Source organism: Panthera tigris, chromosome C2, assembly GCF_018350195.1.
Source record: "Panthera tigris isolate Pti1 chromosome C2, P.tigris_Pti1_mat1.1, whole genome shotgun sequence".
NCBI classification, from domain to species: domain Eukaryota; kingdom Metazoa; phylum Chordata; class Mammalia; order Carnivora; family Felidae; genus Panthera; species Panthera tigris.
Window position 1 is genome coordinate 11711807 of NC_056668.1, and position 16104 is coordinate 11727910.

General features: G+C 39.6%; 1 protein-coding gene across 8 annotated transcripts in view; it reads left to right on the plus strand.

Annotated features, from left to right (window-relative positions):
* Window positions 1–16104, plus strand: part of TMEM50B (transmembrane protein 50B) — a 34430-nt gene that overhangs the window by 14149 nt on the left and 4177 nt on the right. For 3 of the 8 annotated variants that reach the window (XM_042956262.1, XM_042956264.1, XM_042956263.1), the window contains exons 2-5: window positions 5915–6054; window positions 7739–7851; window positions 9133–9200; window positions 9809–9901. In XM_042956262.1, the coding sequence (XP_042812196.1) occupies window positions 5956–6054; window positions 7739–7851; window positions 9133–9200; window positions 9809–9901 (373 nt within the window). In that variant the 5' untranslated portion in view covers window positions 5915–5955. Of the gene's footprint in view, window positions 1–5914; window positions 6055–7738; window positions 7852–9132; window positions 9201–9808; window positions 9902–12699; window positions 13621–13640; window positions 13699–16104 lie in introns of those variants that run through there. The other 5 variants (XM_042956265.1, XM_042956266.1, XM_042956269.1 and 2 more) reach the window with 3 other exon arrangements.

Genomic DNA, 16104 nt, shown 5'->3' on the forward strand with positions numbered 1-16104 from the left:
CCCTGATGACCCTTTCCAAAATAAGTCTCCCCTTTATTCTCTATTAGGATCCTGCGCATTTCCTCCATAGTAATTATTTGTATTACTTTGTTCCATGGTCCTCTTGTCCTGACCCTCCAATTTAAGCCCCAGACGGGAGGAGATCATGACAGTTCAGAAACCATTGTATGCAAATAGCTATATATTTTCTGCTTATAGAACTATTTATAATTAGATTAATATATGGGAAATGAATTTGATATAGTAGGGAATAAGACTTGTTTTAATTTCAGACATTGTCTTAAATTCATGATGACCTTCCCTATTAACCAGTTAACGTTTAATGTTTGATAACAATTCGTTACCATATTTGCATTAATAGCGATAAAATGCAAGACTTCAGTGTAGCTAAAGTGTATCTGAATGATAAACTTCTGAAAACATTTTGTGGGTAAAATTTACATAGTAAAATACACACATCTTAAAGTGTACACTTCAATGACTTTTGATAAATGTATGTACCTGTATAACCACAATCCCAACTACGATCTAGTACATTTCTGGGGCACCTAGGTGGCTCAGTCGGTTAAGGGTCCGACTCCGGCTCAGGTCATGATCTCGCGAGTCGTGAGTTTGAGCCCCACATCAGGCTCTGTGCTGACAGCTCAGGGCCTGGAGCCTACTTTGGAGTCTGTCTCCCTCTCTTTCTGCCCCATCCCAGCTCGTACTCTGTCTCTCAAAAATGAATAAACGTTAAAAAAAAAAAAAAGATATGGAATATTTCTATCCCCCTTACCCCTATAGGCAAGCACTGTTCTGATTTCTTGGACTAGTGATTAATTTTGCCTCTTCTTAAGCTACATTTAAATGGAATCATACAGTATACACTATTTTATGTCTGCTGACTTTCACTTAAATCGTGTCTTTGAGGGTTTGCTTGTTTGTTTTTTCTGTTGGTTGTATGTTCATTCTTTTTCATTGCAGAACAGTATTCCATTGTATGGATTGCTCATAACTTGTTTATCCATCCTTTTGTTGATGAACATTTAGGCTGTTTCAGTTTGGGGCTATTGTGAATAAAACCGTTAAAAACCTCCTTCTATAAGTCTTTCTTATGTGTGGATAATGTGTTTTTACTTCCCTTGGCCAATACTTGGGAATGGAATTGCTGGGTTATAGGGAGGTTTTTTTTTTTGTTTTTTTTTTTTTAATGTTTTTGTTTTTGTTTTTGTTTTTAATTTTTAAGACAGAGAGAGACAGAGCATGAGCGGCGAGGGGCAGAGAGAGAGGGAGACACAGAATCCGAAGCAGGCTCCAGGCTCTGAGCTGTCGGCACAGAGCCTGATGCAGAGCTCGAACTCACAAACTGTGAGATCATGACCTGAGCTGAAGTCGGACGCTTAACCAACTGAGCCACCCGGGTGCCCCTAGGGAGGTTTATTTTTAACTTGATAAGAAACCTTCACCAGAAATGTATGGGATCTCCAGTTGCTCTACAACTTTACCAACATTTAGTATTGCCAGTCGTTTAAATTTTAGCTATCCTGGTGGATGTGAGATGTTATTTCATTAATTTGCATTAATTCATTAATTTTAAGTCTTTTTTCCCATTTCAAGTTTATTCAAGTCTTTTGCGTACTTTTTATTGCCTATATTTTATCTTTTTATTTCTGGTGTTTAATTCCTTCTGTATTACAGATACAAGTTCCTTGCCAGATATTTGTTTTGCAAATATTGCTTCCCAGCTTGTGTTTTCAGTGTTTGGACCTCCTATAATATATTATTACTTGTACTTATTTTTCGGAATAACTGGATCTTTACTTTAATTTTAGAGGTATTTCACCTGAATCCATATTTAAGCATATTATTTGAAAATATAACCAACATACTGTTTAGATACAAGTTCATCTTTATGAAATGCTATATATGCAATGTTATAATTTTTGCTTCACATAGTTATCTTTTAGGTCAAAGAAGAAAAGATAGTCTTTTGTATTTACCTACATATAGATCATTTCTGGTATTCTTCATTGCTCCCTGTGGATCTGAGATTCATCTGATGTCATTTCCCTTCAGCCTGAAGAATTTCCTTTAGCATTATTTTTAGTGCAGATCTGGTGATGAATTATGTTTTTGTTTACCTGAAAATATTTTTATTTTATCCTCATTTTTATAAAAAAGCTTTATTGAAATATACATATGATAACATTCTGCTAGTTTAAGTGTACAATTCAGTTATTTTTAGTATATTTACAGAGTTGTGTAGTCACCACCATAGTTTTATTTCCTTAAGTTTTTATTTAAGTTCCAGTTAGTTGACATACAGTGTAATGCTAATTTCAAGTGTATAATTTAGTGATTCAAGACTTCCATACAACATCCAGTTCTCATCACAGGTGCCCTCCTTAATCCCCATCACCCATTTCCCCCATCCCCCTACCAGCCTCCCTTCGGTAACTACCAGTTTATTCTCTGTAGTTAAGAGTCTGTTTCTTGGTCTGCCTCTCTCTTCCCTTCCCCTACCATCTTCTGACCACAGTCTAATTTTAGAACCTTGTGCCCATTGGCAATGACTCCCTATTCCACTCCCCCCACTGTCACTAGGCAACCACAAATTTACTTCCTGTCTATAAATTTGCTTCATCTGGACATTTCATAGACATGGAATTATACAATATGTGGTCTTATGTCTTTTACTTAGCATAATGTTTTTGAGGTTCCTTCATGTTGTAGCACATATCAGTGCTTCATTCCTTCTTATTGCTGAATTTGTATCCAGTGTATGATACTGCCACATTTTATGTGTGTATCCGTCAGCTGATGCATGTTGGATTGCTACTTCTTGGCTATTTTTTTTCAAGTTTATTTATTTTGAGAGAGAGAGAGAGAGAGAGAGAGAGAGAGCATGGGTGCACATGAGTAGGGATGGAGCAGAGAAAGAAGGAGAGAGACTCTTTTTTTTTTTTTTTTTTTTTTTTTAATTTTTTTTTTCAACGTTTATTTATTTTTGGGACAGAGAGAGACAGAGCATGAACGGGGGAGGGACAGAGAGAGAGGGAGACACAGAATCGGAAACAGGCTCCAGGCTCTGAGCCATCAGCCCAGAGCCTGACGCGGGGCTCGAACTCACGGACCGTGAGATCGTGACCTGGCTGAAGTCGGACGCCTAACCGACTGCGCCACCCAGGCGCCCCAAGACTCTTAAGCAAGCTCCACACTGAGCGTGGAGCCCAACACAGGACTTGATCTCACAACAGTGAGATCATCACCTGAGCTGAAATAAAGAAACCGACTGAGTCACCCACGCGCCCCCAAGTATTTCTTTTTATTTCTGATTTTCAGCAGTTTGATCGTGATGTTTTCCGTGTTTAAACTCCTTGGAGTTTGCTGAGCTTTCTGGATTTATAAGTTAATATTTTTCACCAAATTTGGGAAGTTCTCAGCCATTATTTCTTCAAATATTCTTGTCTTCCTCATCCTATCTTTTTCTGGGACCGCATTAAACACATATTGGGTCCACTACTAGTGTTCCTCAGTTCGTTGAGGCTCTGTTCATTGTTTTCCCCTCAGTTTGGAAAAAAAAAAATCCATGTTCTTTAGGTTGGATAATTTCTTTTGATCTTTCTTCAAGTTTACCACCTTTTTTTTTTTCCTGTCTCTAATCTTTTAAGCCCATTTAGTGAATTTAAATTTTCAACTATTAAAATGTTCAGTTCTAGAGTTTACATTAAAAAGTATCTCTTTCTCCACTGAGATCTCCATCAGTTTAGTTATTTACACCATGCTCCTTTAAGTCTTTGAATGTGTTTATATTGGCAGCTTTAAAGTCTTTGTCTGATGGGGTGCCTGGGTGGCCCAGTCGCTTAAGCGTCCAACTCCTGTTTTCAGCTCAGGTCCTGATCTCACAGTTGTGAGACTGAGCCCCACGTCGGGCTCCGCGCTAAGCATGGAGCCTAATTAAGACGCTTTTCCTTCTCCCTCCACCCTTCCTCTCCTCTCAAAATAAATAAAGTAAAACATTAAAAAAAAAAAAAGTCCTTGTCTGCTAATTTCAATACGTGAGTCATTTTGGGGTCTATTTCTATTCATTGCTTTTTTTTTCCTTCTTGAAAACAGATCACATTTTTCCTGGCTTGTGTGACTGTCTAGTAATTTTTTTTTTTAACTACATATTGGACATTGTAGATGATACATTATAGACCCTCTCAATTCAGTTATCTTCATCTGGAGTGTCGCTTTTTGTTCTGTTGGGCAGTTAAAATACTGGCTGATCACCCTGAAATTGCAGACACTTGGTTTCACACTTAGAGAGTAATCCCAAAGTGTTTACTAATCTCTAATTTGGTGGAACTCAAACTCTAAAATACCATGCAGGGGGGGAGCATGGAAACTCTCTGTTTAGTTCTTTTTTTTTTTTTTTTTTTTTTAACGTTTTATTTATTTTTCAGACAGGGAGAGACAGAGCATGAACAAGGGAGGGTCAGAGACAGGGCGACACAGAATCTGAAACAGGCTCCAGGCTCTGAGCTGTCAGCACAGAGCCCGACGCGGGGCTTGAACTCACGGACCTCGAGATCATGACCTGAGCCGAAGTCGGCCCGCTTAACCGACTGAGCCACCCAGGCGCCCCTCTGTTTAGTTCTTTTAGCCTTACAGCTATTTTTTTCTGCTGAGTTTCTTGGAGTTTACTTCATGCATGTGCTGTTTGGGGATTAGCCAGGTATTTAAAGAAAGTTTATATTAAAGTGTTTGGGGCTTCTTCCTGTGACTCGCCCCTTTCTAAGATTTCCTCTTTCAGTTCCCAGCTGCTCTAATAATCCTAAACTCTGTCCTCTGATACCTCAAGCCAAAAAGACTGGCATTTTTGCTCAGGTTTTAGCCATGACGTACCACAGAGATCACTGGGGTGGGAGTGGGGGGACTAGGGGTTCTTCAGGGGGAGAAGCTGCATAAAAGTGGATCTTACCGTGTTTTCTTTCCTGGGTTAAATTGCCTCCAGTTTCTGCCCGCTTTTCAGCACTCTTCAGTACTTTCAAATAGTTGTGGGTTTTTCCCCCTGTCTTTTTGGAATTTAAGGTGTTCCTGGATCACCTCATCTAAAAGTACTCTTCTTGAAAATTCTCACATGTCGTATGTACCCTTATAGTTCTTTATGCACATGATTTGTCTCCTTCCAGTTATCGATTGCTGCATTCTTGACAACTCCAAAACTTAGTAGTTTAAAGTAGCCATTTTATTCTGCTTATGGTTTCTGTGGGTCAGGAATTGGCAAAGGGCAGAGCCAGGATGGTGTGTCTGCACCGTATACCTGGGGCTTCGTAAAGCGTAAAGTCTGGGAGTAATGCAGTAGCCGGAACGTGAGTCACCCAGAAGTGGCTGCTCACACACCTGGCAGTCGATGCCAGCTGGTGTCTGGGAACTGTGGGCCTGAATCCCTATACACGCTCTCCTCACAGCATCGTGACCTTGGATGCTTTACATGGCAACTCAGAACTCTGGTGTTAGTGTTCTAGAAGATGAGCTACAAACTGCACTCACTGCCTTTTATTATCTACTCCTAGAAGCTGTATGGCAGAAGCGACCCAGTATCACTTCCTCTACTCTGTTGGTCCACCCGTTTTTATTGGTGGCCCAAACTCAAGGGGAGGGACATAGATTCACTTCTCAGTGAAGTGGAAGCGTCAGAGAACTTGGCAGACGTGTTTCAAAACCATCAGACTCATTTCATAAATAGTAGGCTCCCCCTTGTGTCCCAACACAGTCCTCCGTACATGACCATAGGTATTCATTGAAGTATTTAATTTTTTTTTTTTTATAACCGTAGGTTTGGACAGAAAGCAAATTTGTGTTCAGAGCTTTAAGAAAGGAAAAGATATTTCACTACGTAAAAACATTTTCTTCGATTGATTTTTTTTTTTTGTCTTTTTATTTGTAGAATACAGAGTTTAATGAAAAATCCATGCTTACGGGGTGAACATGGCAGGCTTCCTAGATAACTTCCGTTGGCCAGAATGTGAATGTATTGACTGGAGTGAGAGAAGAAATGCCGTGGCTTCTGTGGTGGCGGGTGTACTGGTAAGTGAAAAAGCGTGGTTGGTGACATTTCTGCTTCATTTTTTGCCCTGAAAATTAATGTCGCTTCCTTTGGGCCCTGAATACCCTTTCAGAACTATTTATTTCACTATTATTTTGTATCAATAATTAATTCGAGTTCTAGATATTATTGAACAAAACATGGTAGGCCCTGGGTTCATTTGATTTTATAAATTTTTTAAACTTGGTACCTTTTCTTCAAGTGATAATACAATTATTGTAGGCAGTAGCATTTTTAAGTTAATGATACAAGATGTATACATTCTTGAAGCTCGTCAGGGTCGGAGAATTTGATAACCAAATAGTGTTGTGACTCACTAAGGTTCAGGATGTGTAGACAGCAGTAAAGACCTGGGGCCGAGCCAGAAGCCCTGCAGTGCTCTAGGGAGGGGGCACCAGCTCCTTGTCCCCAGCTGCAGCACCGACGGAGAGTGAGAGGAAGAAATTTGTGGAAGAAACTCTTGCCCAATTTTCTTCCAACAGTTTTTCTTTCTCAACTTAAAAAAAAATTTTTTTAAGGTTTATTTATTTTTGAGAGAGAGAGAGAGAGGGAGGGCGAGCCTGAGCAGGGGAAGGGCAGAGAGAGAGGGGGACACAGAATCCAAAGCAGGCTCCAGGCTCCGAGCTGTCAGCACAGAGCCCGATGCGGGGTTCGAACCCACGAACCATGAGATCGTGACCTGAGCCGAAGTTGGACACTTAATTGACTGAGCCTTCCAGGTGCCCCTCAACTTTTTATTATAAAAAACATCGAGCATGTACGGTAAACAAGAATAGGGAGAATCGTAAAAGAGCCCTGCTCAACCCACGTACTTAACCATCCAGCTTCAAAGACTATCCCCACCGGTCTTGCTTCAGCATTCCATCAATCACGCCCTGCCCTCACCGAATTTCTGAAGCAAATTTCAGTATCGACTACATTTTTAAAAATTTATCTCTTCCAGTATACGGTTCTACACCTGAAGTCCAATAGAAAAAAAAAATAATAACCCAGAGCAGGAAGTAAAGATAACTGTGATGCTTCTAAGTCTTTTCTTGCACTTTACGGTCGTGTTCCCTGCAAGTAATTTGTCTGTGGAATTCTTTAGCAACTTCTCTAAGTCTTTTCAGCGTAGCTTACATAGAAACATCACATTTGACCTACTCCTTCCTGTTCAGTCAGTTACACGGTATTTAACGAGAGTACATGATTGGTTAAAATGATAGAGGCTTAAATAGTTCTGGAGACATGATAACTGACCCTTGGTAAGCACACAGCTCATTTGTGGAAGCAAAAGAGTGTGGGCATATTAAAAAGGAATGTTTTCTAGAGAGAATGAGACATGTCAGGTAATCAGGATCTGGTTAGCTAGAGGTTAGTTAAGAGAGCTTCCGTGCACAGAATTATGGGGGATGAAAGAAGCAGATAATTCGTCCCATGTAACAATTTTTTGCTTTATCTTGCACTGAGAGAACTTCAGAATCTTACGCAGATTTGATTAGGTAACTTCACCTCATATGCTACCAAGAGTAAGTAAACAAGTGATTCTTATTTTTTCTACTTCAACATCCAGAGCTCAATCTAGAAATATTGTATGGTCTGTAAAAATACAGGAATGTTAAAGAGCAAGTATCATGCCAAGCCAAAGGATTAGCATTAGTCTAATGCCTTGGACTCTTTTGCAAGTTTTTTACAGGTTGGTGGATAATGATTGACGCTGCTGTGGTGTACCCGAAGCCAGAGCAGTTGAACCACGCCTTTCACACATGTGGCGTGTTTTCCACATTGGCTTTCTTCATGTAAGTATGAAGGTAATTCTCAATTCAAGATCATTTTCCTAAAAACATTTTTTCCTTATAGTTTACTGCTATCTGGGATAACCTTTTAATTTAATCGATGGCGACGAATCCATCTTTAACATAAAGATATATATTTTTTCCCCATTGTATTAAGATTTTTTTGTCGAGAATGAGTGTTGGATTTAATCACTATCATTTTAGCACCCATAAAGGTTATAGTGTGATTTTTCTCCTTATAATGTTGTTAAACTGGTCAATTAGTACTTATCAGTACCAAGAATATTTTTTATATTTGAGTATCTGAATATCCGGGTGCTTCTTATAGTCAGTGGTATCTTATAATTACAGTTGATCATCTTTTTTTTCTTGGTGGTGAAAAAAAAATAATCGTGCATCTTAAAAGATGAGTGGCATCTTAGATGTAATAAGAAATGTTACGTTTCTAGATTTTTTCATAGTGGATCATTCTTGAATATTGTAACACGTGCAACTTTTAACATGGAGTATAATTTTTTTTTAATGTGTTGCTTACCTGTGTTTGCCAGTAGCTGGGGGAAGGGCAGGATGGGCCTCCAATGAGACTGCTCTATGGCTTTTCTTTTTTATTAAATCATTTGTGGGTTTATCTGTTAAATCTCACTTCATGAAAGAGTTTGGAAACTTTCCGTGGATGTCTTTTATTAATTTTTAAAACTATGTTAAGATTATATAATTTCCTTATACTGTGAGGAGTTATAAAAGTTAAATTGCTGAAGATGGAAATACTTACATCCGGTAAAGATGCTAAGAAAAGGCTACATTTCTACTATAAACACACCTTACTCTAACAAAAATGTCAAGAGAAGCTGAATAAAGTGGGCCTACTAATTACAGATAGACCAAATGTCTGAGTTTGAGAAATGGTTCAGAGAACATCACTTGACTTTTAACACAGAAACTCAACTCTTGATTATAATGAGAACCTTAAACTATGACTCACACTGAGTCATTCATGTATAAATTAAAATAGTCAAAGAAATCAGAAAATTGGCCCCTCTTTCGTAATCTCTGGAGACAAATGATAGTAATCTCTAAAAATTAAGTCTGTCTTCTGGGTGTAGTTTAGGTAAAGACGAGGCATGTAACATTTCTCTCCGCTAGGCTATTCATGAAGTTAAAAGATATGTTCAGTTATTCAGGTAGTGACTTTAAGTAGGAAATGTCTCTCTTCTAAATGAATGTAAATATCTGTGAATATACTAGCAGCATGAAAGCTTATTAGGTGATTTTGTGTTGTTCCAGGATAAATGCTGTGTCCAATGCTCAGGTGAGAGGTGACAGCTATGAAAGCGGCTGTTTAGGAAGAACAGGTAAAGGCCCTTTGAGTCGTCAATGTATGTTGGCAGAAGAGGGATTTATTAGCAGAAAAGAGCAGTCTCTTTATATAGGACTAGTTATGATTATACAGAAGGTTTTTAATTCACTTTGAAAAAAAGCTTGTGTTATTTAAATCCTTAACAAAGTTAAAGTTACTGTCAGAAGTACTATTTTAGTCATGTTTACTGAATAAATGTTCACACGAATAAAACGTTATTATTTAAAATCAATGGCTCTTGGATTCCAGGTTACTCTTCCTGAAAAGCTAATGATGGCTTGGGGGTTTGATTAATCAGTTAATCAATTTAGTCATATAATTACGTAGAAGTTCACCTAGTTTAGTTTGCCAGGCTGTTAGTTTCTCTAGCCAGTAGAAAGGTAATGTTCCTTTTTTCTCTTTCCGGGTGTGGCTTAACCCCTTTCAGTATTTTGTTTGTTTTTAAAATCGTCATTCAGTTAATTGTTACAGCAGGTGTATGCATATGTGTGACTGCCTTTGATGTGCACAATATACGTTAGGTTAACAGTATTTCCAGTGTTACGCATTCTTAGGACGGAGCTGCAGAAATGAGCGAAATCATAAAGCCTGTTCTTCATACAGGTGCTCGTGTTTGGCTGTTCATTGGTTTCATGTTGATGTTTGGGTCACTTATTGCTTCCATGTGGATTCTTTTTGGTGCATATGTTACCCAAAGTAAGTATTTCTTCCTCCTTTATTTCATAGAGATTCAGATAGGTCTTTTTTATTTTTTTAATTTTTTTTTTTTACATTTATTTATTGTTGAGAGACAGAGTGAGACAAAGCGTGAGTCGGGAAGGGGCAGAGAGACAAGGAGACACAGACTCCAAAGCAGGCTCCAGGCTCTGAGCAAGCAGTCAGCCCCGAGCCTGATGCGGGGCTCGAAACCACGAACCGTGAGATCATGACCTGAGCCGAAGTCGGACGCTCAACCGACTGAGCCACCCAGGCGCCCCCAGATATGTCTTTTATGTTTGGCTTAGTCTGTTAACTCTTCCTGGAGTAAAATTTAGTGTAACTATTCACTTAGCTTGAAGATATGACTGTGTGAAGATACAGAAGTTGTTGGGTAAAGTGCGAAACCTGTACAGGTCCGCAGTCCCTTATACACAATTCTAAAATCCACAGAGTGCTGAAAGTCAAGGCTTTTTATGACCTTGGCAGCAAAACCCGACCTAAGTTGACAGGGAGCTCCTTATGGTTTTATTCCATTGAATAAGTATTCAGATGTTTTCTTGCGGGAATGTGGTTCTATTTGATTGTGGATACTGGTCCAAACAGAGCCGGGGGGCTGTGTGATATTTATGCCCCATGTTACCATTCTTAAATGTGAAAAAATTTGAATTCCAAAACATACCTTGTCTCAAGTATTTCAGATAAGGGGTGTGAACCCCAGTATCAGCCGCAATGTTTCAGTCATAGGTACAAGGGAGTGTTTTAGGGGCGAGCCTGAAAACCTGTGTGTGGTCTTCATGAAGAAACATTCATGCTCGCTCCACCCAGGTGTTCTGTTTTCTGGCTAATCCTGGCACCACAGCTTTCCTTTAGGGTGGAGTTGAAAGGCAGGACCCAGTTTCAGCACGGGCTTCTAGAAGCATCAGAACAACCTGTTTCACTGGCTCTCTCCCTTCACGCCAAAGACGAGAATCTGTTTCAGATAACACGTAACACTTAACGTGTCTTCTGATCTTCTGATCCCTGTCCCTCTGGAATCTATTACTCTGCTGAACTATCATATCTCCTTGTCCTTACCCCCAGCCAACCTTTTAATACTCTTGATAGGACCCCTTAAGTCTCATAGTTTGATCTTTGGAAATCTTTGTCTTTCACTTGGCACAAAATAAGTCAGTACAAGAGAATAGTGGTTAACTGATGTTTAAATAATACCACTCATGAAATATATCTAAAAGGTGTTATTTTAGTTAATTAAAAATACTAATGGAGTACGCAGTTCTAGTATGAATCTCATGTGAAGGAAAGCACTTTTTTAAAAACAGCTTTATTGAGGTATAATTTGCATATCAAGTAATTTACCCACTTAAAGTATATGTTTCAGTGTTTTTAGTATAGAATTGTGCTGTCATTACATAATTCAATTTTAGAACATTTTTATCACTCCAAAAAGAAGCCCCTCACCCATTAGCAGTCACTCCCCATTACCTTCTCCACCAGCCCTGCAACCACTCGTCTACTTTCTGTATTTGTAGATTTGCCTGTGTCATATAAATGGAATCATATAGGGAAGTGTGTTTTAAGTTCACTTTATCCCTGACTCTAAGTGATATTAGTGATTTCCTTGGAAAGCCTACTTAGTTACTTCAAGCAACAGGTGAAACTTGACAGTTTCTACTGTGAAGATATGCAAAAATCATAACTTCTGGAAGGTGTTTCGGGAAGTACTAAGTTTGTAAAGGTTGTGCCCTTGTTGATCGTATCTTATTTTTTATTTTATTATTTTTTTAATGTCTATTTATTATTTTTGAGACAGAGAGACAGATCATGAGCCGGGGAGGGGCAGAGAGAGAGACACACACACAGAATCCGAAGCAGGCTCCAGGCTCCGAGCTGTCAGCACAGAACCCGACGTGGGGCTCAAACTCTCGAACCACGGGATCATGACCTGAGTCGAAGTCAGATGCTTTAACTGACTGTCACCCAGGTGGCCCAATTCAGTCTTAATTTTTAAAGGACTAGTACACATTGAGGCGTGGCTCAGTCTGTTGGGTGTCCAACCTCGGCTCAGGTCATGATCTCACGGCTCGTGAGTTTGAGCCCCATGTAGGGCACTGTGCTGACAATTTGGAGCCTGCTTCAGATTCTGTGTCTCCCTCTCTCTGTCCCTCTCCCTCTCGTGCTCTGTTTCTCTCTCTCAATAATAAATAAACATTTAAAAAAATTTTTAAAAAGATAACTAGTGCACATTGAGAAATTTCTCAGTTATGGATCTTATCTTTCTATTTCTACGGCAGTGTGCATTATATGTACTTTTCTGTTTATAAACTGAATATGCTTTTACTTCAGAGAGCATTTCTAACCCATGTTTCAGATCTTTTGCCATACAGCTTTTCTTGAACTATTACTAATCATAATAGCTGCTAACATTTATATAGCACTTTCTGGGCCACGTACTGTTCTAAGCACTATACATGGTCACACATGTCTCACACTCTGTGGGGTAGGTGCTGTTAAAATGCCCATTTTACAGATGAGGACATTAAGGCATATCAAAGGTAACTAGTTTGCCCATGGTCATACATTTAGTCGCTGGTAGGGTCAGGATTCACATCCAGGGATCTGGCTCAGACTTGGAGCTCTCGACCATGCTGCTGTATTTTTTGCTATGATATTGAAAGCTAAAAATTGAAGGTTTTTCCATCAATTCTCATATTTTTAATCAAGAGTTACAGTTTCATAAAAGTTAAAAATCCACAAAACTTCAAGTAATTTTCAATTTTTTTTCTCTTCCTTTGAAGATAGTAGCTGTTTCCTCCAGAGGAGATCCAGTGAAAGAACAGAATGATGAATTATAATGTTTTTATATCTTTTTGTATATTTTTATAGCATTTTGTATCTGTCATATTTGCACAATAAAACTCCTGAGTTCATGAAAGAAAATAAGTGTACAAGATCATCAAGAATTTAATGTGTATCTTTCTAGCATTTGGTATTTCTATAGTCTCCCACCTTATCCACAGGGGTCAGGTTCCAAGACCCCCTGAAACTGTGGATAAGACTGAACCCTGAATATACTATGATTTTCCTATATTTAAGTACCTATGATAAAATTTATAAATTAGACACAGTAAGAGATTAACCACAGTAACTAATAATAAAATGGAACAGTTATAACAGTATATTGTAACAGGTTATGTGAATGTAGTTTCTCTCTTAAAACCTCCTGTACTAGTCCCCCTTCTTGTTGTGACAATGGGAGATGATAAAATGTCTATGTGACAAGATGAAAGGAGGGGAATGACATAGACATTGTGACCTAGTGTTAGGCGACTGTTGACCTGATGATAAGTCAGAGGGAGGACCATCTGCTTCTGGATGACAGCTGACCGTGGGAAGCAAACCCGCAGCTAGGGGAGAGCACGGTATTGACCTTGGAAAGTAAAGGGACGAGCCGCTGCTTCCCCAGCACTTGTGGTGAAGCTCAAACCATGGCAGTTACTTTGGGTGAAAGAGAAAACCTATTAAGTTCACGGTCCGTTATCCACAGTGAGAACAATCCTTTGTTTTGGGAGAATGAGATTGGCATTCTCCTACTTCAGTTTCATTATAGGTTTCTTAGAGTTGATGAATGAGCTGTATTTTATACTATACAGAGTACGTCATTATGAACGGCACAGATGCTTTGTTACTGCCGTTCGCCTTTTGTAATCTCCTAACCCGTTTTACTTTGAATGTGCAGATACGGATGTTTATCCAGGACTAGCTGTGTTTTTTCAAAATGCACTTATATTTTTTAGGTAAGTTGCCTAATTTCTTGATCACACCTAAAACATTGACAGAAATGTCACGTCATTTTAAGAGCAACATACAGAATGGAACACATATAATCCCTTGAATCAATTACAGTGTATAGAACTTTTAAAAGGTGACAATTCCACTGTTGTCTAAGGGCCTACATAAAACCATTTAATTGGGGTCCTGCTATGAGCAGAGAGCTCAGATGGATGATTTATATATGTTGCTTTTGTAATTCCCACTTAAGTGTCTTAAATACTTAATACTTACGGACCAGGTGGTGTTCCTGTTTTATGGATGAGGAAATAAGGCTCAGAGCTTACTGGACACCCAGCTAGTAATTGCAGAGCCGGGATTTGAACCCAGACTACTGCTTCCACAGCCTGTTAAAAAAAAAAACGTATCAAGAATCGTTATTAGAAAAAGAAAAACAGGGGCACCTAGGTGGCTCAGTCAAGCATCTTACTCCTGATTTTGGCTCAGGTCATGATCTCATGGTTCCTGAGATCGAGCCCTGTGTCAGGCTCTGCACTGGAGTTCTCTCTCTCCCTCTCTCTGCCCCTCCCCACTCGTGCTTGCGTGCTCGCTCACTCTCTCAAAAGAAATAAACTTAGAAAAACAGCAAGAAATCAGAATTAATACATATCATGCATGTCATATACAAAACCTGGTCAGGAGATTGGATTTTTTTAAATTAAGTTTTTAAAATAACTAAAAGTAAATATAAAAATAAAACAATATTAAAAGTATTTTTTAGGGGCACTCTTCTAAAAACAAACCCTAAAATGAAGCTCAGATCCTGTGCATTTCAGAACAAATGTCTCTTAAGGTAAGATAGGTATTTTAGGCATCATTTATAAATTTATCCCCCCCACCACCACCACCTGCCAAAATCATGAAGATCTGAGCCTTGAAGTCCTTGAAGGACTTTCTGTCACTGTTTTTAAGGAATCTGATTATGCTGTGCTGTGATGTAGTTTTCTTCGTATTTATTCTGTTGGAGTTCGTTGAGTTTCTTGGATCTGTGGGTTTCGTGTTCATCAAATTTGCATTCAGCCATGGTTTCTTCAGAGATTTTTTTCTGTCCATCCCATTCTCCTTGGATTCCAGGCACGTGTAGGCTGGGCTGCTCGAGTCGTCCCACACTCACTAATGCTTAGGGGTTTTTGTTTTTGTTTTCTTTCTGTGTTTCATTTGGGTTACTTTCTGGTGTTAATCTTGAAGTTCACTAATCTCTTCTGCAGTGTCTACTCCTCCCATCCATTCAGTGGATCTTTCGTCTCAGACATGTGTTTGTCGTCTCCATTAGCTTGATTTTCCGGATTTCTTCTTCACATGCTCATGCTCTCCTTCACCTCCTTTAACATACGAAGTATGTTTATATCTATTTCTTTTTTTAAAATTTGTTTAATGTTTATTTTTCAGAGAGAGAGAGGCAGAGACAGAGGGAGACACAGAAACCAAAGCAGGCTCCAGGCTCTGAGCTGTCAGCACAGAGCCCGATGTGGGGCTCGAACTCACGAACCGTGAGATCATGACCTGAGCCGAAGTCAGACGCTCAACCCACTGAGCTGAGCCACCCAGGCGCCCCTGTTTATATCTTATTTCAATGGTCATCTCCTTGTGTCAGTTCTGAGTCTGTTCCTATTGATTATTTCTACTTTCTCTTCATTTTGGGTCTTTTTCCTCCTGTTTGCTTCTTCGCATACAGCTGGTCGGGGGCTGGATATTTTGGCATCCCTTTAAATATTTTTGAGCTTTGTCCTGGGTGCAGTTAGGTCACGTGGAAACAGTTTGACCCTTTGGAGTCTTGCTTTTGTAAGCTTTGGTGGGCAGAACGAGAGCAGCCCCAGTCTAGGATTGATTTGTCCCCTCACTAAGGAGATACATTTCATGCTCCATGTATTGTGAAGCTGTCCACTCTGCTTAGGAGATTGGAACGTCTTCCCAGCCCTGTGACAGCTCTGGGGGGTGTTCTTTCCCTTCTCTTGGGTCGTTTGCTCACGTTTGTCTACTGATCAGTACTCAGCAGAAGACTCCAGGGGGGCCTCCTGTGCCTCTCCCCAGCTCCCTGTCTCTTCAGCTGTCTGTGCTCTGCCTCACAAACTCCAGCTCTTTGACCTCTTTGGCCTCCCTGAACTCTCAGCCCCATTTCCTCCGTTTAGGGAGATCACCGTCCTCTGCTCTCTTACCGTGCTGTGGCCTGGACCTTCATGATTTTGCAAGATGTTTTGACAGTTCCTGCTCTCTTGTGCTGTGTTTCTTGGCACGTGACCGGCAACCTTCTGGGGATACGGTTAAGTTTTCATGGAGACGTCTCAAGGCAGTGTTTAGAGATCAAATTTAAATTCAGATTCAGCCCTTTGTGGCACATGAAAGGGCAGTTTCGGGCGAACAGAAACCTTGCC